Source organism: Genypterus blacodes, unplaced genomic scaffold, assembly GCF_046128005.1.
Source record: "Genypterus blacodes isolate CSIRO-AG114 ecotype Tasmania unplaced genomic scaffold, CSIRO-AGI_Gbla_v1 ptg000202l_1, whole genome shotgun sequence".
In the NCBI taxonomy this organism is placed as follows: domain Eukaryota; kingdom Metazoa; phylum Chordata; class Actinopteri; order Ophidiiformes; family Ophidiidae; genus Genypterus; species Genypterus blacodes.
Genome location: NW_027467001.1, coordinates 48,705 through 75,000, shown reverse-complemented (window position 1 = coordinate 75,000; position 26,296 = coordinate 48,705). Strand labels below are relative to the sequence as shown.

At 49.1% G+C, this 26,296-nt stretch overlaps 3 protein-coding genes across 5 annotated transcripts in view; 1 reads left to right on the top strand and 2 right to left on the bottom strand.

The window, feature by feature from the left end:
• The window catches only part of rab3ip (RAB3A interacting protein (rabin3)), a 7,923-nt gene extending 4,462 nt beyond the window's left edge, over window positions 1–3,461 (bottom strand). For both annotated transcript variants that reach the window (XM_076169440.1, XM_076169441.1), the window contains exons 1-5: window positions 3,298–3,461; window positions 1,192–1,303; window positions 866–982; window positions 440–588; window positions 50–221 (exon numbers count right to left, since the gene is read on the bottom strand). In XM_076169440.1, the coding sequence (XP_076025555.1) occupies window positions 50–221; window positions 440–588; window positions 866–955 (411 nt within the window). In that variant the 5' untranslated portion in view covers window positions 956–982; window positions 1,192–1,303; window positions 3,298–3,461. The remainder of the gene's footprint in view (window positions 1–49; window positions 222–439; window positions 589–865; window positions 983–1,191; window positions 1,304–3,297) is intronic.
• A 723-nt stretch (window positions 3,462–4,184) lies between these two features.
• Window positions 4,185–11,907, top strand: proser2 (proline and serine rich 2). The gene is made up of 4 exons (XM_076169451.1): window positions 4,185–4,276; window positions 5,255–5,467; window positions 7,493–7,784; window positions 8,379–11,907. Exons 2-4 carry the CDS (start codon window positions 5,357–5,359, stop codon window positions 10,229–10,231), a joined length of 2,256 nt encoding a protein of 751 aa, XP_076025566.1. The 5' UTR covers window positions 4,185–4,276; window positions 5,255–5,356; the 3' UTR covers window positions 10,232–11,907.
• A 391-nt stretch (window positions 11,908–12,298) lies between these two features.
• Window positions 12,299–24,927, bottom strand: upf2 (UPF2 regulator of nonsense mediated mRNA decay). Of its 2 annotated transcripts, none has more exons than XM_076169449.1 (22): window positions 24,840–24,927; window positions 23,798–24,166; window positions 22,940–23,719; window positions 22,612–22,772; window positions 22,286–22,477; window positions 22,058–22,207; window positions 21,788–21,891; window positions 21,522–21,607; window positions 20,969–21,077; window positions 20,665–20,778; window positions 20,465–20,581; window positions 20,141–20,326; window positions 19,798–20,001; window positions 18,982–19,257; window positions 18,690–18,873; window positions 16,939–17,093; window positions 16,450–16,554; window positions 16,233–16,331; window positions 15,957–16,136; window positions 14,663–14,804; window positions 14,437–14,557; window positions 12,299–14,038 (listed from the first exon to the last, which is right to left on the bottom strand). In XM_076169449.1, the coding sequence occupies exons 1-22, from the start codon at window positions 24,911–24,913 to the stop codon at window positions 14,029–14,031; spliced, it is 3,918 nt and encodes a 1,305-aa protein (XP_076025564.1). In that variant the 5' UTR covers window positions 24,914–24,927; the 3' UTR covers window positions 12,299–14,028. The 2 variants fall into 2 exon arrangements, with proteins under 2 accessions (XP_076025564.1, XP_076025565.1); XM_076169450.1 differs by having other exon boundaries at window positions 12,299–14,035.
• Window positions 24,928–26,296: the final 1,369 nt, after the last annotated feature.

Below are 26,296 nucleotides of genomic sequence, written 5' to 3'. Positions count from 1 at the left end.
GACGGCGCCACACGCTCAGCTGGTGTGTGTGTGTGCGTGTGTGTCCTACCCTCTGGGCCTTGGCGAGCTCCTCCTTCAGCCTCTCGTACCCTTTCTCTCTGACCTCCATCACTGATGGGCTCCGCAGCCTTGACAGGCTGTCACTCAAACTGCTGCACTCCTCCCCTTCCTCTGCAGCCAGGAAGCTGCCCTCTGCAGACTCCGCCTCCAGGCCCGGCACGCTGTAGGGTGGGGTCACAGTCATACAGGGGACAGCACGGTGTGTGTGTGTGTGTGTGTGTGTGTGTGTGTGTGTGTGTGTGTGTGTGTGTGTGTGTGTGTGTGTGTGTGTGTGTGTGTGTGTGTGTGTGTGTGTGTGTGTGTGTGTGTGTGTGTGTGTGTGTGTGTGTGTGTGTGTGTGTGTGTGTGTGTGTGTGTGTGTGTGTGTGTGTGTCCTCACCTTCCATTGTGTCTGGGTGTGGAGTACACTGGCTGTGTGGGGAGCTGGTCGGCCCTCAGGCCAGGAGGCGGAGCTCCCAGAGAGTGTGTGCGGTACAGAGAGGTGGGCGGCGTGCTCTGACGGGTCGGGGGGCGCTGCTCCGCTTGGTTCTGCACAACACGGGGAACCAATAACACAGCGATCAATAGCTGGCAAACCGATCAGGAACTCAACTTCTCTACAGATAAACAGCTGGACCTGCTGATAAAGACGTTTGACCTCTGAACCCGGAAGCTTCTTCAGATCTGACGAGACTCAGATAAGAGTTAAGTGACATTAGGGGAAGGAGGAGTTAATCCTTTTAAGATTCTTTAGGATTCAATCTAAAGTTTCACCTCCCAGCTGCTGAGGGGAAACATCACTGCCCCCCTTTAACCTTTGACCCACCTGCAGGTCCGGGGTGGTGGGCGAGGCCAGGTTGACCTCATGGAACCCCTCCAGAGTCTCTGCGTTGCTGTGACTGCTGCTGCAGGCCATAGCAGCTGCTCTGTGACATCATACGCTCTACACACACACCCACACACGCACACGCACACGCACACACGCACACACACATACACTTTAATCAAAGTATGAAGAGCAAACATAAACTGTGTCCTGGTTCATTGACGGTGCAAACTTTGTGTCCAGCTCGTGAAACCAAGGTAACGGTTTCTCACAAAGAAAACAGCAGCAAAGGATTATGGGAGAGTTTAGGTTTGTGTCCGTCGTACCATGGTTGTGGCGATGGATGAAGAAGCAGGGACGCCGACGGAGACGAGCGGGACACTGAGGGGGAAACTGAGGGGGGCGAAGGGAACTCAGCAGCCACAAACCGCCTGGAACCTAGAAAACAAGACAAGACGGTCGGGTCAAACTCCAGACAGGAAGAGGAAGTTGACGGCAGGTGAGACATTCCTGTCCTGGAGTCTCGACGCTCCTCTCCCTCATTCTTTCCCTCCTGTCAGAGCTGTAAACCTACTTTACTCTGCCTTCCACAGCAGGGTGTGTTTGGTTTAACAGCACACCGGTCCCACCTGCTCAGCCTGGTGCGTGTGTGTGTGTGTGTGTGTGTTTGTGTGTGTGTGAAGTGGGTGTGTCCCTGCTGAGCATATAGACACAAAGCTCAGGTCAAACTGGCTCATAAAGACAAATAAAACAGCTGTGACTCATTCAGACTCAGCTGGCGTCTGTGTGTGTACAGAAACACAGCCAGGCTGTGTTTAGATCCCCATGATGACATCACTGCCACACACACACACACACACACACACACACACACACACACACACACTTATTTGTCTCTCTTGGTTCACTCGCTGGTGTGTGTTTGGGTCGGCATTGTGTTGTGTTGTGTTGTGTTGTTTGCCGGTGGAAACACGGCGACAGGCAAAGTGCAGGTCAGAGGTCGGACATTTAGTTAAGATGGAAAGTGCTTTCCCATCATGCACTGCAGCTGGATGTTCCCTGCCTGGCCTGGTGATGAGTTCACATCCTCCTGACCCCATAAACTGAACTTCACACACTCCATCAGCGGGCCACATGTCCATCATATGTAAACACAATCCTGCTCTCTTCACTGGACCAATCCCCCGTCTCGCCTCTCTAGCTGTCGCCATGGAGATCCCACGGTAAGGTGATCCACTGAGGGATGCTGGGTAGGGATCTGATTACTGCAGCCACCTGGTGAAGGCTGGTTCAGTCAGCTGACGGGCCTCAGACTCACCTGAACAGAGCCAGACTGAGCGACTCTAAAGCGTCAACAACACATCGATCTGAGACCTGAGTGCACTTACACATGACTGATGAGCTGTTTAGACACAAACAACACAGCTGAGATTCATTACTACCTTATTCTCACATTATTACACTTTATTCTCACAAGTCCGTTTTTCTTTTTCTGTCTTTTCATGCAGCAGTTTGATCAGATGCACATTTACTCAAACACTTCCTGCTGATTCCTCATAAACACCGTGTGTCTTCATTTGACCTGATGAACCTTAAACGCATCTTTTGTGTTTACGTAACATTTGACGCGGCAGAAGCCTCAATTCACAAACACTTGACGTAACTGCAAACATTTCCACGTCTGTGCACGCGCGCGCATACACACACAAACACACGGTGTTAGCTGTCAGTTAGCCGCGTTGCTCTCAGTTAGCTTGTTTGAGGTAAATAACGTTAGCATGCAAACGTTAGCAGGCTGCCGCACAGCTGCTTTGGGGTGAAACATGAGGCCCGCGGTTATCCGACACGGACGCCATGAAAGATGCATGACAGCGGCGTGAGGGCGGCGCTGCTGCTCGGTGTGCGCTTGGGTTTCGGTGCAAAATGACGCCAGAAACGACGGAACATTGAAACGGGCCGGCAAGTGTAGCGGAGAGCTACCCGGGGATGATTCACCCTGAGAGCGGGGAAGGACGCGTTAGGATGCGCGTAGCTACAAACAATGACAGACACACACACACACACACACACACACACACACACACACACACACACACACACACACACACACACACACACACACACACACACACACACACACACACACTCTGACAGGAGCGACTCCATCACAGCCACTCTGTTTATGTGGAAGCTTCGCTGCGGTCAAACATCGAACACGAGTTAAACATGACAGCACGCATGTTAAACATGACAGCAGACATGTTAAACATGTTACATACGTGACGCTGCGTGGAAGCTTTTCTCCACATCCGACTGAGAACATAAAGATGCGCCTCAGATAGCGGACTGTCCGATAATGGAACCAGGACCAGGCTAATTACTGGCATGTGAGCTAAGAGCGAGCAGCCTGGGTGTCTGTAATGTAATCGTACCGTGCTCGGAGCTCCACGATCCGCCTGGGGTCCGCCTGCTCCTCCCGGTAACGCAGATGGACAAATAAAGAACAAACGACCGAATAAATGAACGGGCTCGGTGTTGCTTGTTGACGCAGGTTCGTCCAGCTGACGGAGGAGCGTTTGAGTGCCGCTCGGAAACCGGAGCGTCAGCAGTATGTTCTTCTTCGTGATCCAATGCATGCATAACACTGCCCCCAAGCGGAGAAGACGGTCTATTGCATAAGGCACAGGGCCATATTCACTCACTCACGCACCAGGTGAGCTCACAACACCTGGAAGTAACAATGAGTACACGTTTACACAAACATGGACCAACAACAAACATTACACTTACTTATTATTATTAATCCACGCCCCCAAACTCTGTACCTCTCTTCTGCACCTTCTGCACTCGTGCTCCTCACGTCTGGTTGATCACTTTAGGGCCGCTGTGTTCGGGCTCATGTCCTGCTGATGCTCTCGTTCCCTCTCACTTCATCTTCATCTTCATGTGCTCTCTTCATCTTCAGCACGATCCTGAGACACAAACTGGCCTGAGATAAAGACCCTCACTTTATTTCAGGATGAAATTTCATGGATGTTTGGCACAGAGGCGTCCTCTTCATTCCGTCTAAGTTAAACTCTCTTTCTCCCTCTCAAAGTGCTCAGGGCGGGTCCAGATGCAGCCCTGCGCCTCACACTGAAGGACAACAAAAGCGCCGCAAAAATGTAAGAGTGGAAAAATATACAGTGAATAATTCTGAGTCATTGTGAGTGATATAATAATCAGTCAACACACACGCACACGCACACACACACACACACAGTGGGCGGAGTCTGCCTGTGGTTTAAATGGCGCGTGGAGCAGCAGCGCGTCATTCCGCACGGAGCAGCGCGCGTGAGGAGCCTCGTCCGCCTGAAGCTCTGCAGCTGAAACAGTCGTGTTGTGCCTCAGTGTGATGCTGAGGAGGTTCGGGTGAGTTCAGATCGATGCTTCATCTTTCCTGTGATCAGACGCGCATTCCTCTGTGTTAATTTAGCAACAAGTCATCGACCTGTGAGACCAAACAGAGGCCGAACAATGGAAACAAGTCAATGACATCAAGAATGAACGAAAACTCAATAAGAAAATAATGAACCTGCGTGTTTTTACGCTAATTTGACTTAACGCTTAGTCATTTATTTATGTTATTACTTTGTGCGGATTTACGGTTTGTTCTTCTACATATTTATATGAAAGTGCTAACGTCAATAACTGCATGAACTTAACTCCACACACACACACACACACACACACACACACACACACACCATGATTAAGTGTAGAAAACAGCAAACTTAGCTTTAATGAGTGAAAGATGTTTAGTAAATGATATTGATACATGATCTTCTCATACTGTACTCAGTGTATTCACTTTAGATGTCACAGTAATGTGAAGATCTCTGTGTTTTCATAAACGTCCTCTCGGCAACCGAATGTTTTGTATTTGGAAAATATTTTGTGCCTTTATCTGGAGAGGAATGTGTTAATTGGCTGAATATCAGCTGATTAAGAACCCTGCAGTGGTCTGGGTTAGACTGGACCCTGATTCTGGTTCTGACTCTGATCCTGATCCTGATCCTGATCCGGTCCATCAGCTTCAGCTCTCTGCTGTGAGGATTTTTGCCTGAAAAATCTCTTAAACCGGAAAGGTACTCACAAATTCCAGCCCTGTGTTAAATATACTGAAGTAAAGGGAGTATTATCATTTATACTCCGCTATCAAACTGTCAGGTACCCAGCGTCATTACCTCTGTTTGTCAGCTGGAGCTCTGGAAAAGTTCACAAGAAGAATCACATAAAGCCTAAAGTTGGTCATACTTAAAGTAACAACACGCTTACAGAAGAACTCTAGCTGCCTGTAATCTTCAGGAGCTTTCTGCTGTTAACTTTCCCCTCCTCTGTGTCTTGCAGGCTCTGGTTGAACAGGAAGGTGTAGATGATTCTTCAGAGGGAGACCAGACATGATTCTGGTTTTCTCTTAGACCCAATCAGGAAGACCGGAACCTCCATGAGATGCCCAAAGGCCAGCTGACCTCTGACCCTCATACCATGGATGCCCGTCTGCGGGTCAACCCTCAGTTCCACTACGGGATCAACGGGGCCGGCCAGACCACCAGAGCAGGCGTGAGTACAACCAGAGCCCAGTGAGGACCATGACGGTCTCAAACTAAACACACTCAACACACTCAACACACTTAACACACACTTAACACACTAAACACACTGAACACACTTAATGCTTCAGACCTTTCATTGAGTTCAAGTTGTTGACTTCAAATCTGGACATGAAGATAAAAATCATACAAACTTTGGACCCGACAAAGAAAATCAATTCTATGCTTCTTGATGATGACATCCTAAGAACTAAAAAAAAATGTTTTCCTCTTCCTTATTACTCATTTTTCCATGATTGCGTCTGTGTGTGTTCCTCTGTAAGTGGTGTCAGTGTGTAGATGTTCTTCTTCTCCTCTTCAGGTCTGTAGGTCTCTAATGGACCCTTATGGATCCATGATCACGTGTTAGAGCCTCTAAAGCTCCTCTACATGAAGAGAGAAGTTTAGTTACAGACTAATGTGTTCATCGCCACCTCCTATGACCTTTGTCCCTGAAAAGTCAAAAGTGTTGACTTTTCCCTTACTCTGAAGAATTGCTTTGTTCAACTCAAAGACACTTTGAAGCCTGTAAATCACCGCATTTTGCATTTTTTGGCAGAGCGTTGCTTTAAAGGGATTTCTTCCCTTGAATGGGGGAAGCAGCAGTGAACTCTGTTGATGTGAGCTAATTTACTTTGGAGTGTCGTTTGTGTTGTGGTTTGTTTGGTGACCACAGATATCGGGTAAACAGCTGATACTGATTGTTCAGTCTGTCGTTTACCTCTGAGTACACCGGTCTGTGTTTACACAATGAGAGCCGTGATGACGGTGCGGACACACAGGAGTGACACCTGCAGAGCGCTTTAATCCCAGCATGCCTCAGGGCTGACATTCATTACCAACGCACGGCTCGGCTGAACCGGTTCAGCTGCAGTTTTCTGGTTACCACAACAGAAACCTGACTGTCAGCCTTAATCACACTGGTTTCACTTGGGTGTTTCTGCAGGTGTCTTTGTGTGTGTAATCACAGGAACCGGTTTTAAACATTCGCGTCAGCAACATCACCGTGGTAACCACAATCTGAAGGTTATAACCTTGGAACCTACAGTTTTTCCCACATGCAGGTAGAGTTTAGAGAGTTAGGCTTCATTCCCACAGGTATTCAGACAAAAGGACACTATCAAGTGAAACTAAATGTTCTACTGTTGTGATATCGTTGTACTTCACTAGAAATGTGGAAACTTTGATTACTGTTGTACGTTTGGATGTTATCACGTCTTGTGTGAACTCCTGTGTTTATTGTTCACTGTGTAAGGACAGTAACTATCCCCCTTCCTATCCCTTCCAATTGCTCAGCGCTATTACGCCACTCAGTGAACACTCTGGCCTTTATTTCAGGGAACCTGGCAGTCCCCTTAATCATCAAATTTTTTTCTTGTTTATCATTTACAGCCAGCATTATTGTTGTTAACATTTTCAAATCCATTAAAAAATGGATCAAAACTCCTGCCCCTGGTAAAATAAAAAGAGCTGTATAAACATTACACAGAGGGGCCGTGCAGGAAGCTGTGTATGTGCATGTAGAGCAGAAGGAGTTACAGAGCGTGTGAGCCACATACAGGGCGGGGAAGAAGTCAGGAGGGTTGGGATGCAGGAACAAACTGGCCTGTGTTCTCTCTGGACACTCAGGTACTGTGTGAGAAACACAGCTGATGAGTTTTCAGGAAAATTATGAAGGGAACCTTAAGGAAACAGAAAACAAAGAAACTCCTGCTGAACGTCAGGAAGTACAATGAGCAGGACCAAAATACTTCAGCAGTGAAATGTATTCACACACCACAAGTAAATGTACTCACACACTCACACAGATTTTATGGTTGAATGGCCAGAGTACTAACTTTAGTTCAACGACTGAACAAATGAAAAGCAGCATAAATCTGCAAAGGAACTCTTAACTAAAGTAGCTAGTAGTGAATTAGAAGAAGCTGGCCCTTAAGTTACTGGTAACTAGAGTAACTGTACTCAGGAAGTACTGAAGTATTCTGTAATCTGACAGGAAGATGATAGGCTGCGGTATCTGAGCCAGGAGGAGCAGGAGTGCCTCCAGTTCTTTGAGGACACCATCGACTCGCTGGAGGAGAGTCTGGAGGACAATGAGAGAAGGACCAGAGTCCGGACGTTGGTGAGCAGCAGTCCTATCCATGAGGTCGATGGACCCAGGACCTCCAGTCTCAACCCGACGGCCATCATTCCTCCCTCTCCCCAAGACCAGGATATTATAGACCTGGTCCAACCAAAACCAGATCTGGTCCAGACCAGAGAGCAGGTCTTCAGTCCCGTCATTCCAGGTATCTGTTGCATCAAGTCAATGTCACAGTACACAGATTTGACATGAAACTCATTTATTAACGCTTGTTTCTGATTGGCTCTCCTACGTCCATTAAAGTTGCAGTACAGGAGACCTTAGACAGTTCCTGACTATACTTGGAGTAAAATCCCTTGAAATGCTATTTTACAAAATGTTCTAATAAGGGAAATTATGTCAACAAGGTCACCAACGTTGTTTCGGTGATATTTCTTATACTCACTCAGTCCGTGAAGTAAAACAGCACTTTTCTAGACGATATCCGTTAAAGTAAAAAGCTGAAACATGCTACTGAGCTAAAGATGAACCTGAATCTGATAAGGTTCTGATAGTACAACTATGGCTAAGCTGTAGTGGTTGAATGCTAACAAGATAATATTTGTATCTGAGTCAGGTTATCGTGTTTAGAGACCAATTTATCCCTAAAAGTGGATGAAAAACAGCTTTTCACAAGGAATGATGAAGATGTACTGTGAGCTGAAAGCAAGTAGACCAGAGGCTTACCCAGAAGTGCTTCATGACTTTGCATCTGAGGAAGAAGAACTGTATCTACATCTTTCATATTCTTCCTTTTCAGATTTTCAGACCATGGTGCCGCCTCCTGTCAGGCATTATGAGAACAAGCCGAGGCATGATGCTTCAGAGTACAACCCTCCTCTTCCTGGTAGCACCTACGGGTCCGCAGAAAGCCACCCCTCCTACCACCCTCCAGGCAGCATCCCTACCCCGGTCCTCATCGCTCAGAAAATCGCAGAGAACCAGGCGGGTGGAACCACCGACGTCGGTCCTTCCTCGCTTCCTCGATGTCGGAGTTTTGAAAGAGAGAAAGCGGAGAGGTTCTGTGAGAATGACCAGGCGGTCAAACCAGGTCCTCCAACGTTCCTGAAGCCCTCACTCCTCCCCCCCAACATCAGCCTCATCATGGGCAACAAGGAACACCACCAGTCGCTCCCTAATGTGAGCATCGAGGAGCGGAGGGCGCAAATGCTGGCCAACCTTTCAGGGACATCACACCATCTGCTGCCCGGCGACTCTAAGCAGGGAGAGAAGACGAGAAACATTGCCACTCGGAGCATTTCCTTCAGAGATCCAACACCAGACAGATCCAGGATGGAAGCGCTGTCTAAGCTTGGCCTGACCAGGAATCGTGCCCTGTCCGGGGGAATGTCTGTCCTAGTCAACCCCGACCCGTCTCCACCTCCAAGCATAAGTGCGGAAACGAGTTCCAGGTCTCCGGTGGCCAATATTCCCACACCAGCACAAACCATCTATGAACGCCCAGTGGCCAGTGTTCCCATACCAGCAGAGACCAGCAACAAAGTTCCTGTGGCCAGTGTTCCCACACCGGCAGAGACCAGCACCAAACCTCCGGTGGCCAGTGTTCCCAGAGCGTCAGAGACCAGACTTCCAGTGGCCAGTGTTCCTACACCGGCAGAGACCAGCACCAAACTTCCAGTGGCCAGTGGTCCTACACCGGCAGAGACCAGCACCAAACTTCCAGTGGCCAGTGTTCCTACACCGGCAGAGACCAGCACCAAACTTCCAGTGGCCAGTGTTCCCAGACCGGCAGAAGCCCTCTATGAACGCCGAGTGGCCAGTGTTCCCAGACCGGCAGAGACCAGCACCAGACTCCCAGTGGCCAGTGTTCCCACACAGACAGACATCAGCATCAAACCTCCAGTTATGAGTGTTCCGATATCACCTCAGATTCACAAAAAACCGGACACTGTGTTGACAAACTCAACCAGCAGCTTTAAAGTTAAACCGCCCCAGCTGAGCCCCTTGTCTCCTGCAGCCCAACAGGTTAGACATTATCCATCGCCTCCCATATCTCCTCCCCCTGAAGTGGAATTCAACAGCTACGGAGGGAAATCCATTATGGTTAACCATTTGGTCTCCACCAAGAGTGAGAATGTGAGCGTTCCCAGCAGCCCCGACTCACACAGCCTTCCACCTGCACTTGCCAACCCTAGTGACTTCAACAGCTATGGTGGAAAGAGCAAAGTGATGGCCCTTGCCCCTGTAGCTATGAGCAGAACTGATCTCCCAGACATCCTCAGCTCCCACATCGACAAGAGCCAAACCATTCTGCCCCCCGCCAAGTCAGAAACGCTGCCCATTGAGCGTAACAGCTACGGAGGAAAGAGCCGAAGCATCAATCCATCCACCGGCCTGAGCGCGTCAACGAGAGCTCCAAAGGCTCCGGCTCCGACCCCAGCGCCTAAACCGGCTCGCCACTCCTACCACGGCGGCTTCAGCCCCCAGAGAGCAGCAGTGAGTGCCGCGTCCCCTGAACAAAAACGCAGATCTGTTTCCAAACCCGCCATGTTCAGGCCTCAGGGTATTACGGTGCAGTTTTCTGGCCGGGGAGCAACGGATGAGTCACGCAGGGAGGCTTTGAGGAAACTAGGCCTGCTGAAACACTCCTGAGAACCAAAACTATGAACTCTTATGAACTTCCTTCTGTACAACCTGAATATCTGGTGTGGAGTTGCTGGGTGAGCTGCTTTTCTAGACGTTTCCTTGAATGTGCGTGAGGTGTGGTGGAGCCGGATGATACTGTAGACCTGCACGGCCGGTTCTGCTCTTGGTCGAGCAAGTATAGATGCTAATGACGTCTCCACAAATCAGCTGCAACAAATGCTCCACACGCACAACATCTCAGTCCAAACACTTTGTCTACTACTGACTGTTAGAAGATGGATTTTCTTAAAATCTACCTCCTCCAATCCGAATCCTTTTGATTTTAGATGAATTCTTTTAAGATGATCAGCCTTTCGGGCCGGGAGCACATTTCCCTCGTCCCACCTTTCGTTCCCACGTTTCCCCTCGGCCATGTCAATGTTCCCTGATGTCTTTACCGTGAGGGAAGTTTGCTCCTTTCTCTGATTTCTCCTCGTTCTCTGGAGTTCACTCATTATGACATTTAAGTTAAACGTTAATCATGCAACAGCGACAAAGTCTCTGCTGGACATGGTGACAGGATGTATGGCATCAGGAAGTGTCACACAATTGTTACAGAAACGTTAGTAACAGATCGTTTACACGTCCCTGGATAGTCCAGCTGATCTCTGCCTGTCTGATTAAGGTTTGAGTCAGGCTGTGACATCATCATCATACCTGGGCTGGACTAAGACTTCGTCAGACTGATATCAGATCATTCCTTTGCCTGTACATGTAGCTAATGTATCTTCTGGTTTAAACGAATGAAAGCAGTACGTTGTTTACCTGAGGTGACGCTGTGAAGTGCAGCGTCCCTTCAGTCCTACGACGGCTGTGGGCAGGGACAGCAGAAGGAACCAGCAGCTTAACTACAGAGTCGGCTGGATGATATTTATACTCCACCAGCAAACCTCCCACACCAAACCACAGACTGGAGACGCTTTTACTTTGTCCTCCACACCAAGAGGAAGGGAAACGAAAAAGTAAAAGCTGAAGAGCCCCTCAGGGACGGCCGGCTCATTGCCGTTTCCAAAACACGAGCACGAAGCGCACAGCGGCTCCAAATACTCACAGGACGCTCCAGTGCTCAGAACTCTCATCTTCATCACAGTGACACAACTGGAGGTGAAGAGGAGTTATCAGTTATTTTATACAGACAAGTGTGTATACAGCAGACACTTGTTAGGTGTACTTATATATATATATACTGTATATACACACACACAGCACAAGTAAATCTTGGATCTTAAGGTGGAAAGACAAATGAAATTTAACGTAAGACTGTAAACGTCTTTAGACTCCACAGGGTTAACAAGTGTGTGTGTGTGTGTGTGTGTGTGTGTGTGTGTGTGTGTGTGTGTGTGTGTGTGTGTGTGTGTGTGTGTGTGCGTGGGTACTCTGTATGTTTACGTTGTGTTGTATCCAGACTCCGCCCCCTGTAGTTCACCTACAGAATCTTATGAAGTACTTTTTGTGAATTTTGTTTACAGGCTCCGGTCTTTCTGTAGCTCATCTACAGTAACTTTGAAGTATCTAATGGTGCGAGTGTGTGAGTACACGGTGTACTGAGGGAGATGAACCTGCTTTGTAGTAAACTTAAGAGATGTTTGCTCTTCTGTACATACTCTGCTTCCTGTTGGTCATTAAAGAGAACGTTTTCGGACCGAGCGTTTTGTTTCTTCTCTCTGGAGTGAACGATGTCACCTGGTTTGACCTGTGAGGACCTCCAGCCTGATGTTATGTCACCTGGTTTGACCTGTGAGGACCTCCAGCCTGATGTTATGTCACCTGGTTTGACCTGTGAGGACCTCCAGCCTGATATTATGTCACCTGGTTTGACCTGTGAGGACCTCCTCTTCTTCTGATGTCATAGCCAGGATGCATGCTGGTGTGAATGACATCACAGTCTAACTCCACCTCTCCTCCCCCTGTTCATCATTGGTCCATATGTCTCATGTGGTGGAGCTCCACCCACTGGCCCCTCCCCTGGGACATAAGGACCAATCACAGACCGGGTTGAAAACTAAACACATACGAAGCTTAGACTGAAGTACAGACAGAGACTTTGTCAAAGATCATTTTATTAAATTTACATTTTCAGATTTCTCATTGCATTTATATTTAATTTCTATTTTAACTTGTAAAGCTTTTCTGATTTAATTTTTCTTAAACATTGTTTTTGTTTTAATGATGAAACCATCGCCATACAAGTGTGTGTGTGCAGCATATGCAGAGTGTGAGAGGAGATACCGAGGCAGGAAGTGTGGAAATAGTTTTGTTTGGTGCCTTGTAATTAAAGCTCGACAAACAGGCACGCCCCTCTGACTACGCTCACACACACACACTCACACACACACAAGTCCACCTCTCATTCGCTGACCAGCTTTGCATAACATTTTCACTTTTTTTTTTTTTTTTTTTTTTTTTTTACACAAACTTTTCCATTTTATTTCCAAACCGAAAGCTGAAGCAGAAGAAGGACAGACTTCAGATCGGAGCCTCTGGACACTTTACTACAACGTTAGCAGAGAAGGGGTGAAGAGGTGGCTGCAGCTGAATACAGAGCATAAATATACATTTAAATATTTCACACTAAACAAGAATCACTGCGGTCACAGAGCTAGACACACACACATGATCACAGCCCGACCAAGCCCACCTCTACAGGAGCAGGCCGGCATTCTCACATCTGCTCTCGTTCAGACAGGAGATGCTGGAAACGCCTCTGCTCCAGAATGTCATTAGCTTAGCTTAGCTTAGCACAGAAGACTGGCATGGCTAACCCCGGAACGCTCGACTCCTCCCCTTTTTACCTCCAGCCTTTGTGATTCTCTGATTACGATGGAAAAGAAAAAAAACATTTCCCCAAACGTCATATCGACTCTTTCTGATAAATGAAAAAAATAAAACATCAAAAGGGTTAAAAGTTGTCAAAGTAAAGATGGCCGCCGAGACGCTGAGACTCTCTGATCTTTGTTCAGACGCCTGAACGCCACACAAGAGAAGACAACTACAGACTCTAAAGGTTAGAAGTGTAGATGGAGCCGCGCTCCTACAGAACCAGGACAGAAGAGTGACATGCAGGCGTCACATGACAGTGATCGACCAATCACAGCCTCCGTGTCAAATCACAGGTGGGAAACAATAAATAAAGCTCAATCTTTGTGGTTTACACAGCGAGTACACAGCGTTGGAAAGGAGCGACGCGGCTCCACGGCTTCCTCCACGGCTTCCTCCACGGCTTCCTCTACGTCTTCCTCTACGTCGCCGGGCTCATCGGCGCCCCCTGTATGTGGGATCCAGAGCTGCAGGTTCGGTCACGCAGCCAAACAAATCCTCTCAGCTTCTTAAGCCTGTATCATAGAAATGAGTCACTTTGTCCCGAGTCTGAAGACAGGAAGAGGTGGGCCGACCTCTCATCCTCACTTCCTGTTTGTCTCTCCGTCCGTCAGCCACTCGCGCTCATGCATCTTTGCAGTTTGATTTCCTGTTCCAGACCACGGCAGGTTTGGTCGTGTCGCTGTGCCGCCGCCGCCGCCGCCTCCTCGGGCCACAGAGCCTGGATAAAGGCCCCGCCCCCCTGGCAGACCGCGGCTAAGCTCTCCTTCCTGGGGTTTCGGCCCCTCAGCAGGTTTCGGGATGTGTACGGGGGTTTTGGGGGTGGTGGCGGTCTGTCCCCCCGCAACGGTGGCCGTCTGGAGGACTGGACGAGACCGGTTCCGCTCCAATCGTCTCTCTCGCTCTCTCTCTCTCTTACTTGCTGGCTCCCGGACACCAGACTCCCATCAGCGTCTCCTGGAGGACAGAGCAGAGGGTTCACTGTAGGTGCTGCACCCCACACAAGACCTCTGAACTGTGTGTGTGTGTGTCAGTGTGTAGATGTTTGTGCGTGTCCATTTCGTCCTCAGCACTGTTGCTCTACATTTTAAAGATGTGATCTCTAAGCATCAGCTGCACTCCTCAACCAAACCTGTTAGTCTGTTAGTTAGTCTGGACTTCCTGCCGAGCTGCCATCACTATGGTTTCTCTCCCGCTCGTCTTTCCTGTCCGTCTCGTTCCTCGTGTCTTTCATTTTTTCTCTTCTACTCATTGAGACACGAGTGAGGGAGTGAGAGTTCTGCCCCGGTTGTTCTTTGCTTGGTGTGTGTGTGTGTGTGTGCGTCATCGGCGAGGGTTAAAGATGTGAGTCTCACCTTCCTCCGGTCTTGAAGATGAGGTCGGCGTTGGGGGCCCCTTTAGGATGCTGGTAACGGGGACGGCGCTCACGGTTGGTGTTAGCTGGGGCCGGGCGCTGGGCCAGGGACTGCATCATCTCTGCACAACACACATCATTACTACATGATAGAGAGGGAGAGAGAGAGAGAGAGGGAGAGGGAGGGAGGGAGAGAGCCAGCCAGCAGGGGGTCGGGGGTCTCTTACCCTGATAGTCCTCCTGCTCCTGCCTCTCGTTGATGTCCAGGGTGAGTTTCTTCATCCTCATTCGCTCCTCCTGCTCCGCCTGCTGCTGGTTGAAATGGTTTGCAGCCAGGTGGGACGACAGCGGCACGTTCAAGATCTTATACTGCACACACACACACACACACAAACAAACACGAACACACACATTACTTTTAATTCTAATGTGGACTCCTCTCTGTAAGTTGAACTCTAGATGGCTCATCGCTTTAAAAGCTCCATAAGAAGTCAGATGCTTGACCAGTGTGTGTGTGTGTGTGTGTGTGTGTGTGTGTGTGTGTGTGTGTGTGTGTGTGTGTGTGTGCTGAGGCACCGAGGACACTTCAGACACACAGGACCCTTTGATCCCCTCCCTCAGTCACACAGGGGGCGCTGTGTTTACAGTGTGGGAGTGGCGAGCGGAGCGTCACGTCCAGGGTCACCGGCACACACACACACACACACACACACACAAACGCCGACACAGACACTCTGTGTTCTCACGCCTCCACGTGGAGCTCAGAGTTTGGCTGGTGTGTATCTGGCGGCTGTCCTTTACACACAGAGAAGCATGAGGACTGAATGATCCATCAGAGCAGAGAGCTGCTGGACGGACACACCCTGCAGTACGAGCAGCAGCCTCGGCCCCAAACCACACACACACACACACGCCAATGTTATTCCAACACACCAATACGCACGCCAATGTTATTCCAACACACACACACGCCAATGTTATTTCACGGCTCAGTCACTCAGTCACACCGTGCTCAGTTTAAGGTTTATGTAACGGACTGAGAGCTCTCTCACACACACACACACACACACACACACACACACACACACACACACACACACACACACACACACACACACACACACACACACACACACACACACACACACACACACACACACACACACACACACACACACACACACACACACACACACACACACACACACACACACCCCTTCCATGTGTGTTACATGTCTCTGGCTCTGCCTCGCCCTATAGTTACTATGGTAACTCTAGTCCCTTCACTCAGCTCTGTGACGGACAGCTGAGCTCAGATTGAACTGATCCATGCTCTCAGTAGAACATGATGGAAACCTGCCCAGGCTCATTTCTCTGTCAGAGCTCAAACATGTGATGAAGGTGGAGAGCTGCTCCATGTTCACTGCTCAAGCTGCTGGAGAAGCAAACAGAGCGACTGAGCGCTCAGACCCAAGACAAGCAGACGGCAGCCATCTTTAATGCAGTGTGAGTGTGTGTTACCTGCTGCTTGTTGCCTTTGCGCGTGAGCATGACAAACGGCATGGTGTCGCTGTCGCTGTCCCCCTCCATCATGCAGGCCGGCCCTCCTCCTCCTCCTCCTCCTTTCTTCAGCTGGCTCTTCAGCTGCAGGGGGATGGCCACGTCCAGCTGGTGGACCTTCACCGTCTCGCCGCTACGCTGCTGCACAAACACAAACACCAGACAGCGTTTCACCTCAAACTCATGAGACTGAGAGCTTCTGCTTCACTTCCACGCCGCCTCAGCCTGTGAGTTCACCTGCAGGTTCTCCAGCATCATCTTATCCAGAGCCTGGATGAAGTCTTCATCCTCAGCACAGGCCACATGCTTCAGCCCGCCGCTACGCAGCGTCACCTCCTGCTCAGACGGGACAGACAACCGATCAATACACGTGAACACAACTCAGAGCTCTGAACTCTCACCTGTCAACCAACTGCAATCATTCGTTGGTCGTCATAGCGACGTGTGAGCTTACGTTGGTCTCCTCATCGGTCTCGTTTTCTTTATTGGAGTCGGTCAGGTAGTCGGTGTTTTCTTCTTCCTCTTCCTCCCGCTCGTCTTCCTCATTCTCAGAACCTTCCTGAGGGAAAGAAGATCAATCATACGAGTTAAGTTCACTCTTTCAGATGGAATTAAAGAATCGGTGAGCTCATCTGCCTCTAGCAGCACAGGAGCACGAGCAGCAACCTTCCTGAGCAGCTCTGATCTCAGTACACACACACACACACACACACCCACATTATGAAACACACACACGTGTTCCAAAATGAGTTTAGAGAACATGTGGGAGTCTAATCAATCAGTTGCCTCCACCAGGAACACACACACACACACACACACACACACACACACACACACACACACACACACACACACACACACACACACACACACACACACACACACACACACACACACACACACACACACACACACACACACACACACACACACACACACTCACGTCCTCCTCATGTTCGTTCATTTCACTTTCGTTGCCCGATTGCTCCTCGGTCTCTGCTCCTCCCTCTTCGTCGTCGTCGCCATCATCGTCTTCCTCGTCCAGACCTTCGGCATCACCCAGGTTGCTGGAGCGCCCGTCCTTCTCCATAGCTAGGCCTTCATCGACACACACACACACACACACACGGGGAGAGAGGAAGGTTAAGATGTGTGTGACTGTGTGTGTGTGTGTGTGTGTGTGTGTGTGTGTGTGTGTGTGGTAAGTTGTTTGTTTGTAGTTTGTTGTGGTGTTTCCTCATCTCATCAAACCAGACACCTGTACAGCATTGAACCAGAGTGCAGACTGGACAGGAGTCACTACAGTTCAGTCTGCATGCATCAATAGGATGAATCTTCTTTCTTATCTCTAAACACACTCACACACTCGCACAGGAACAATGATCAAGTTCTCAGGAATGACGAGCGACAATCATCTTAAAATCAGACGCCTCAGCACGTCCCACCTGCTATACCCCAACAAACACCACACCCACACACACACACACACACAGAGGAAACCTGCAGGAACCCTTTGTGTCGTTAGAAAGGTTCTGCTGAGCACAAAGGTGAGAGATGAACTCAGGTATGTGAGCTGGAGCTCAGGTCCTCTGTGACCCAGGACTGTGGAATGTTTTCATCCTGGTTAAAGTATGACAGTGAGACAAAGGAGCCACTGTGGGGCGCACGCACACGCACACGCACACGCACGCACACACACACACACGCACACGCACACGCACACACACGCGTTTACCTAATGCCTTTCCTCTACACATTCCACGTCTGCATTTTGAAACCGTCGACACAGTGACAGTGTTTCCTCCATCACAGTGACTCCAGTGCGATGTTGTCACTCCTCCTTCACTTCCTTCTTTCAAACTGACAGCGAGTTTCTCCCTCTCCTTCCCCTCCTCCTCTTCACTTTCACCCCCCACACATTCATCTCAGATCTGACACCGTAGCGTTTGTGGCACGACAAACACCAACATGTAGGAACTGTGGGCGACGTTATAATGTGACCGTGATCAGAGCGGAAATAACTACCATTAGTTTCGAACCGTGCAGGCGTGGTTGAGCTTCATTAATCCTGCAGAGTGAAACGAGAGAGCGTTGTGCTTTTAGTGAAACCGACTTATCTCTAATGAAACACAGTTGCGTTGTTGCTCTGAGCTGCAGCAGCTGGATTTCCTTCTATCAGAGGAGGAAACGTCTCCTCGCCTGGCACAGCCGATAAGACGGGAGCGTGAGGGAACATGACACACGCATAACTGAGCATCATCTCACACACTCTGCACACGGAGCGTCGGAAACACGGGTTGATGTCACCCGTTTGATTGTTAATGAGCTGTACGGGCTGCTCCTGCAGTGACGAGAGTGTGTGTGTGTGTGTGTGTGTGTGGTATGTGTGTGTGATTATGAGCTAAACCTGTCTGACAGAGGGATGGAGGCTAGTGAGGAGTGACGCAGCAGAGCCTCCTCCTACACACTGAGGAATGCTGCCGGGCTGGGAGAGCAGGTCGACCACAGGAACACACACATTCTCTACAGACGCAGCAATTACTCACTGTACACACACACACACACACACACACTGTACTGCAACTGTTACATAACCATTTACCCCTGGATAAATAAACTTCTGTCTTATCTTATCTCTCTCACACACACACACACACACCTGAATGTGTATCTTAGTGAGTGTTGACTTCGTACCTAGCTTGAAGAGCACCTCCCTCTCCAGGTCGGCCACTTGTTTGATGGCCTCGTCTAGGGAGCAGCTCAGCCTCATCTTGGGCCTCAGCAGCTCCAGAGTGTCGCTGATCATGTAGTCGATGTCGATGGGGAACGGATGATCTTTGCTCCACACATCTACGCTCTTCTTCCACCAGATGTATCTCTGCACACACACACGCCACCAGCATTAAAGAAAGAAACGTAACGGCTTCATACTGAAACATGAAGTCCGAGTGCTGAAACACGACGGCTTCATCGGGAGCAGACGTGCCTGGAAGTAGATGAGGAAACAGTCCAGCTTCCTCTTGCTGGAGCCTCGGTCGAAGTACTGGCCGCAGGTGTCTAGCAGAGTGCAGACCAGGCGGATGCGGAACAGGTGCTCGGGGGGGTCCAGGGGACTGGGGGTCCCGTCCTGGTTCACCCCGAAGGAGATGAAGGAGAAGAGGGTGCGGAAAATGACAGCCGACTCCACCATGCGGTAGTTGTAGAGCTCGCCCAGGAACTTGGCACTGCTGATGCGCCGCTGGTTGAACTTGGGCTGATTGACCTGCGGATGAAGCGGAAGTCAAAGTAAATCAATAATTCTGTCATAACGTTACATGAAACAAGAAACAGTGACTCCATCTTCATGTAGATCGACCGCAGTTCACCTCTCGGTCATGTGACCCTGTATGCTGTCGTATGTTATCTGATTATAATATATTACTGTGGTACTGTGTGTGTGTGTGTGTGTGTGTGTGTGTGTGTGTGTGTGTGTGTGTGTGTGTGTGTGTGTGTGTGTGTGTGTGTGTGTGCATAATCAAGTCCAAAGTTTAGATTAATTGTGGATAAGGATGTTTACTTTACTACTGTTACTATGGTGACATGCAACCACACCAGGGATTGGCCCAGACCCAGATCTGAATTTGTATCCCTGATGACCTCAGCTGCTGTTAATTCACCCTGGATTAAATGCAATGATGTTTGAACTGAAGTTTGAACCTGCTTGTAAACGTTCTGCATGTCAGGTTCAGGGCAGCCGGACTGAAAGCTTCCAAACACAGACACATGCTTTGTCCCCTTTAGTCCCCATCCTTCCCGTCCTCACCTCCATGCCCAGCCGGATGTCTTCCAGGACGCCGTCCACCACGTGGATGCCCACATCCTCCTGGTAAGCCACCAGGCCGGCCAGCAGGTTCGCCACACAGTGGATGCTGTTGTACTTCACGTTCCAGATGTTGACCATGCAGCAGATCAGGTAGCTCTTCACCTCGGGGTCCTGCCACGACAGCTTACGCATCTGCCTGAGAACCTGAGCGAGAACCACACAGCAGACTCATGGAGACATCGCAATAGTGACGTTTGAAAGAATCCCCTTCTTCCCTTCAAAGTCCTCTCTGCGTGTGTGCGTGTGTGTGTGTATGTGTGTGTGTGTGTGTGTGTGTTGGTACCTTCTCCGTGGTGACCTTGGACAGGTCTTTGTAGAGCAGTTTGCGGATGTACTCCTGCAGCGGTGGTCTCTTCTTCTTCACGGTCTTCTCCATGGGTGGGGGGTTGCAGTAGTAGTAGGCGTTCTCCACCATGGTCACGTAACGAGAGTCCAGATGCTGGGCCTGCTTTTTACGCATCATTTGTTCCTGGAACACGGATAACAATGGACTAAATATCAGCTGTTATAAAGACCATTTCAAAGCTTGAAGCTGGATTTGGAATGAGGAGTTGGTGGATTGTATGTTGCCGCGTCATGAGACAGTTAAAGGTTTGTGATCACACACCAGGAGGACGCTGGTCCGCAGATGAGACTCTGGGGACCTGAAGAGGAAGCGGCCGGAGGTCTCCAGCAGGGTGCAGGCCATCTCTATGTGGTGATGAGTGAAATCTGACAGCAGCATCTGAACGATCACACACAAACAGTTATACACACTTCCTGTTAAAGAACAAAGCTTCAGATCAACGACGCCGATGTTGCTCCCACCTTAAGACAATGAAGCGTGTCCGTTTTGGAGAACATCTTGAATTTGGCCAACTCCCCAATAAACCGGACAGTTTTATTCTTGGTTTCTATGTTGATCTGGTCCTTCTTCCGAATCTATAATGAAAGATCATTACAGCAGCTTGCATATAAAGAGAAAGATCTGAGCTGTGATGTTGTCGTCTCCATCCTGAGCCCTTTCATATCCATCAGTCCAAATAAAACAAATCACAATGGGCAATCTTTCAACCTACAATCTGTTCCAATCACTAACAAAAACCAGTAGATGGGAGAAAGGTTGACCTACGTGAAACCTGAAGTCTCCCTTCAGCATGGAGCACAGGTCCTCCGCCACGTCGGACATGCAGGGGTGAAGCGTGGCAACGAGCCGGGAGTAGAAAGGCAGAAGGTCCAACCTGCAGGGGGAAACCCGTCAGTGACCCGTTAGAAGATTCAGTATGTGATGCTAAAGTCTCACGCATTTGTGAGGGAACAGTGCCCCCTTGTGCTGTGGTTGGTAACTGACACAGGGTGGACGATAGAAGCCAGAGTGAAATAAAGTTCAAGCACCAACAGCAAACATCTACAGCAGGGGTCTACAGCTGATCTACAGGCTTCAGACAGATCAGGACAGATTCATTTCCAGGACTTCAGAACCTAAATGTTTTTAAAAATGTTCTACCTTTCATTCAAAATCCTCCCACTGCTGTGTCTGCTGTCCTTTGACTCTATTGCTTTAATTCTTCATTCTTTAATTCTTTCATGTTTACTGCTGCTTATCTATTGTGTCTCGTGTTCTGTGTATGTAGAGAACACACACACACACACAAGCACACGTGGATCCAACCCCAGGGCCTCACCTCTGCCTGGGGACGGTGAAGAGGGCACGAACGAGCTTCCTCCTGTTGGACTTGGTGTTCATGTTCATGCAGAAGTCCATGGCGGCCTGTGGGATTGAATCGTTCAGCACACACACTTTGATCAGGAACTTGAAATAAAAATATTATTTCACCTGTAACATCAGGAAATAGAGCTAATCCTAAAATCTACTAGATTCTGAGACGCACATCAATCTAGAGCCAAGCAAAGCTTTGTTATTGTGTAGAGATCAAATCTTCCTCCTCACCTTGTCTATCAGATCTCTGTTGACACAGTTGGGCAGCTGCTGGATGAAAGCGTCTACGATGAGCTTCAGGTGGGACCCAGTGTTGGCCTCTTCATCCTCTTGTTCTTCACACCAAAACAATCACATGTGATGAAGTGTGTGTGTGTGTGTGTGTGTGTGTGTGTGTGTGTGTGTGTGTGTGTGTGTGTATCATACAGTATGTTGTACAGGTTGGCAGAAGGACGTGGTCTTGCTCTGCTCCAGGACATTAGGACAGATCTTTATGTTTACCTTGCTCGTCCAGCAGTTTTTTGGCCAGTTCTTCATTTTCTGCTTCGTCCGGTCCCTCAAGTTCCAGAGGTTCATCTGTGATGTCCAGGGCCTCCAGCTCCAGCTCCAGCTCTTCTGAGGTGGTCGCTGCATCCTTCGCCTCTTTGACATCTAAGGAGGAGCAGCAGCTGGCTGAGCACACACACTCTCTCTGAACCCGTCTGTCTCTCTGTCCATCATGTTACATACCTTTCCCCTCGTCCTTGTCTTTGCCCTGGGCGCTCTTCTCGTTGTCCTTGAAAAGGATGGCGGGGACGAAGGCTTTCAGGTCCACCAGGTTCTCGTAGAAGTTGCGAGCGTCTTCATCTTCCCAGATCCCTCCTTCCAGGTCGTACTCCCCGGGCTTACCGGGGGTGAATATGTCGATACCGGGGCCGTGTTCTGTGAGCAGAGGAGGGGGAGACGTTACCCACAGGTACACAAACAATCCTACTATCAGCACCTTACTCACAGTCCCACCAGTAGTGTGGTTATGCCCTTATGCAATTCAGAAGAGACTGCTTATGAACACACACCCTCCTGCACAGTCTTGTCCTGAGGGAGCTCGGGCATGTTCTCATCCAGCAGATCAGCCAGCGTCTGGGTGTTGGCCAGCAGCTTCTGGTAGGACGTGGCAAACTCCTCGTACTGCTTGTGACGGTCTTCACTCAGCTCCCCTTTGGAATGTAGAATACGTCTAACGGGGAGCAAACGTAAAAAAAAAACACAACATGACAAAGGAGCACTGGGTCGCCCGCCCAGAGGTTCATGATCATTGGTTCTCTAGTGATCCTGCTGACAAACAAGACAAAGCAGCACAGGTTAAAGCAGAGGTCATAAAAGTGTAACTGATCCAAGCTTCACCTGTTCTGCCTCTCAATGTTCTGCAGCTCCCGGTGGTCCTTCTTCAGGTGTTTGGTGAGGGAGGTGAAGTACTCCCTCAGCAGGTTCTGGAAGGGCTGCTGTTTCTCTATGGTGATGATTTCACTCGGTGGGAAACCCAAAACGAACTTCTCAGCGGCCAGCTTCACCTTCCGGGGCACCAGACCGGCGATGTCGTCCCCGCAGTGTTTGCAGAAACTGATGACCACAGAAACGTGAGTGTGCGTCTCCCTGTCGGCCCCGATGATGTTCTTCAGCTGCTCGTAGATGAGCGACAGGCCCTCCTTGTCTGTGAAGAGGCCCACGATGGTGAGCTCGGCGATGAAGCGCAGGTCGGTGCGCAGCTTGCTGACGTTAGGAGCTTTGTCCTCTTTGCGGGCCTCAAAGTGTTTCTTCCAGGCCTGCAGCAGCAGAGGAGCAAACTCTGCATAGCGCTGGTGGAAGAGGGAGCACAGGTGGACGGCACAGCCCACGTCAGAGATCTTCAGCTTGGCTTCCACAACGGAGCTCACTGCCTCGCCGATATATTTGCTGAGGTTGAGCGAGGAGAAGTCGTGGGAGAGGGAGTCGCGCTGCTGTTCGGTGAGAGTGCGCAGCTTCTTAACAAACGCTGTGTTCTTCTTCAGACTGGAGTCCAGACGGCTGAAGAAGGCCTCTTCTGGACGACCCTCCTGGGCGTTTTGGTTCTTGCTGCGGAGCTCCTTCCTGCCGTGATGGCGCTCCCAGGCCTCCTGGTGCAGCTGATGCCCCTCCTCCTTCTCCCTGGATAAATAAATACCAAAGATTATTCAGAATTCAACGCGAGAAGCCCGTGGTGCCTCCATGATGAGCATCACTTACTTGAGCAGAGCTGCCTCCTCCTCTCGCTGTCTCTTGGCCTCCTCCTCTTGAAGCTTCCTCTCCTGCTCTTCCTGCTCTCTCTTCTCATCTTCCTCTTTTTTCCTCTGTTCCTCCTCTGCTTTCTGTTTCTCCTCCTCCTTCTTCTTTCGCTCCTTCTCTTCCCTCTTCTTCTTCTCCTCCTCAATACGCTTCCTCTTCTCCTCCTTGCCTCCGTCCTTCTTGCCGCTCATTTTGGCCTCGTCTTTGGCTTTGTCCCGAGCCGGCGCTGCTCTCCTGTCAGCCTCTCGCTCCTTCTCCTTCTCCTTGTTGCTGAAGGAGCAGCCTTCTTTGTCGTCCATGTTTTCTGAGCGCTTGCGTTCCGCAGGCATACTGAGGGGAAACGGCAATAAAAATTGAATTAGAGTTTCATACTATTTCAACAAAATATAATGATGCAAATACTTCACAATGAGGCGAACTTGAAAGTTAAGTTTACATATTGTCAAAAAATAAACTTTATTTGTACAAATATTAACAATATGTGTGGCATAAGCATTTGTATATTAAAGAGCTCTCGTGTATTAAATGCAGATTAAATGTCTGACTCTCAAACACACACACACAAACACACAAACACACACACACACACACACACACACACACACACAGCAGTTTGACGTTAGCGTTAGCTAGCTAGCATGGCGACGCAGATTTGTATGAACTAATTCGTTGTTTGTTGTGCAGTTAGGATTCTTCTAACACCGCAGCAGCTGATTCAGTTTGTAGTTTTTTGAAGACCGACGCCGTTACTTTGCATAAGTGTGCAACAAACCGTAGCTCACTCGTATTAGCTCGGGGGAACCGTTAGCATTAGCATAGCTGCTGCCTGTAGGCCCCCTGAATGGAGCAGTGAACACTGATGTAAACAAACACGCTGACAGCTTCACGCTCACACACAGCGCATCTTGACTCAGTTTACTGCTGACTTGTGCTACAGACGCAACGAAATGAGGTTTGCGTCTCCATATTTCCGCGTATTGAAGCGGTTAAGTTGAAGGTTTACCTGCTACATGTAGCAAAACAAACGGTGACCCGCGAGCGCTGGTTTCCGTGTGCAGCTCTGAAGGACCCCAGCATGGGTGGGCTCCAAATGTGCCTGAGTGCCTGATTATCGCCATGACCGATTGGTGCGCTTGTTGTGTTGATTTTTTTCAGTGGAAGGAATTGCTCGTGACAACTACTCACACATTTTAAAAAGGAGTTTTTCAACCATTTCCACAATTAGTTCATTCAGTAACTATTGTTATAGCGCCACCATCAGGTCAATGGACGTAACATAAGTAGTGAGGCGGTGTGCACCAACATTAGTTACAGTGGACTAGATAATTCATGACACACAAAAAAATAAATAAATAAATAAAAAACTTTTGTCTGCCTTTGTATAGACATATTTACATTGTAGTGACTGATACAAACGTGTAGGGGAAGATACAACAAAAAGTGTGTTGGAAAATATGTGTGAATAGACGCAGCCTAAATGGAAAAAACAGATAGAGCCAAAGTATCCAGGGACATATTTATGAGGAAGCCTGTGTGTCACATGGACTGAATATAACACAGCTTCAGCTGTTCGGTGCTCGCCATCCGCATTGCCAATCTGCTGTGTTTTTCCTTGTCTTCCTAGAGAGCTTTGGGTGGGGTCAAGTCAAGTCAGGTCAAGTCAAGTCAAGTCAAGTCAAGTGCAGTTTATTTGTATAGCCCAATATCACATCCAGCGTCTCAAAGGGTTTTATAGACCCACAACATCAGGAACATTCCCCACCCTGCTCAAAGCTCTCTGGGAAGACGAGGAAAAACTCCAGAGAAAACCTCTGGAGAGGCAATTCCAAGAGAGATTCCTTCTCCAGGAATGGCTGAGTGAGTGATAGGAACTTCCAGTGGGATTATACAGAAATTATACAAGAAAAGGCATGCAAGGCAGTACACACAAAAATACATGCAATAGGAAATAGCACAGAGACAAGGGAGAGAGAGAGAGACAGAGACAGAGACGAGGGAGAGAGAGACAGAGACAGAGACAGAGACAGAGACAGAGACAGAGACAGAGACGAGGGAGAGAGAGAGAGAGAGAGAGACAGAGACAGAGACAGAGACGAGGGAGAGAGAGAGACAGAGAGAGATGAGGGAGAGAGAGACAGAGATGAGGGAGAAAGAGACAGAGATGAGGGAGAGAGACAGACAGACAGAGACAGAGACAGAGAGACAGAGACAGAGACGAGGGAGAGAGACAAGAGAGAGAGAGAGAGAGAGAGAGAGAGAGAGAGAGAGAGAGAGAGAGAATGAAGAGAATGATAAAGCACAGTACAGTGTTGTGGGCCTGTAAAGAACTTTGAGACATTGTCTTATCTTGATATTGGGCCAGAAATAAGGTTGTCTTGACTTCATGTCTAACTATTCTCCCAGCAGCTGTGGACTCGTTTAAGCCTGGGGTGTTTACCATCATCAACAGACTCAAAACTG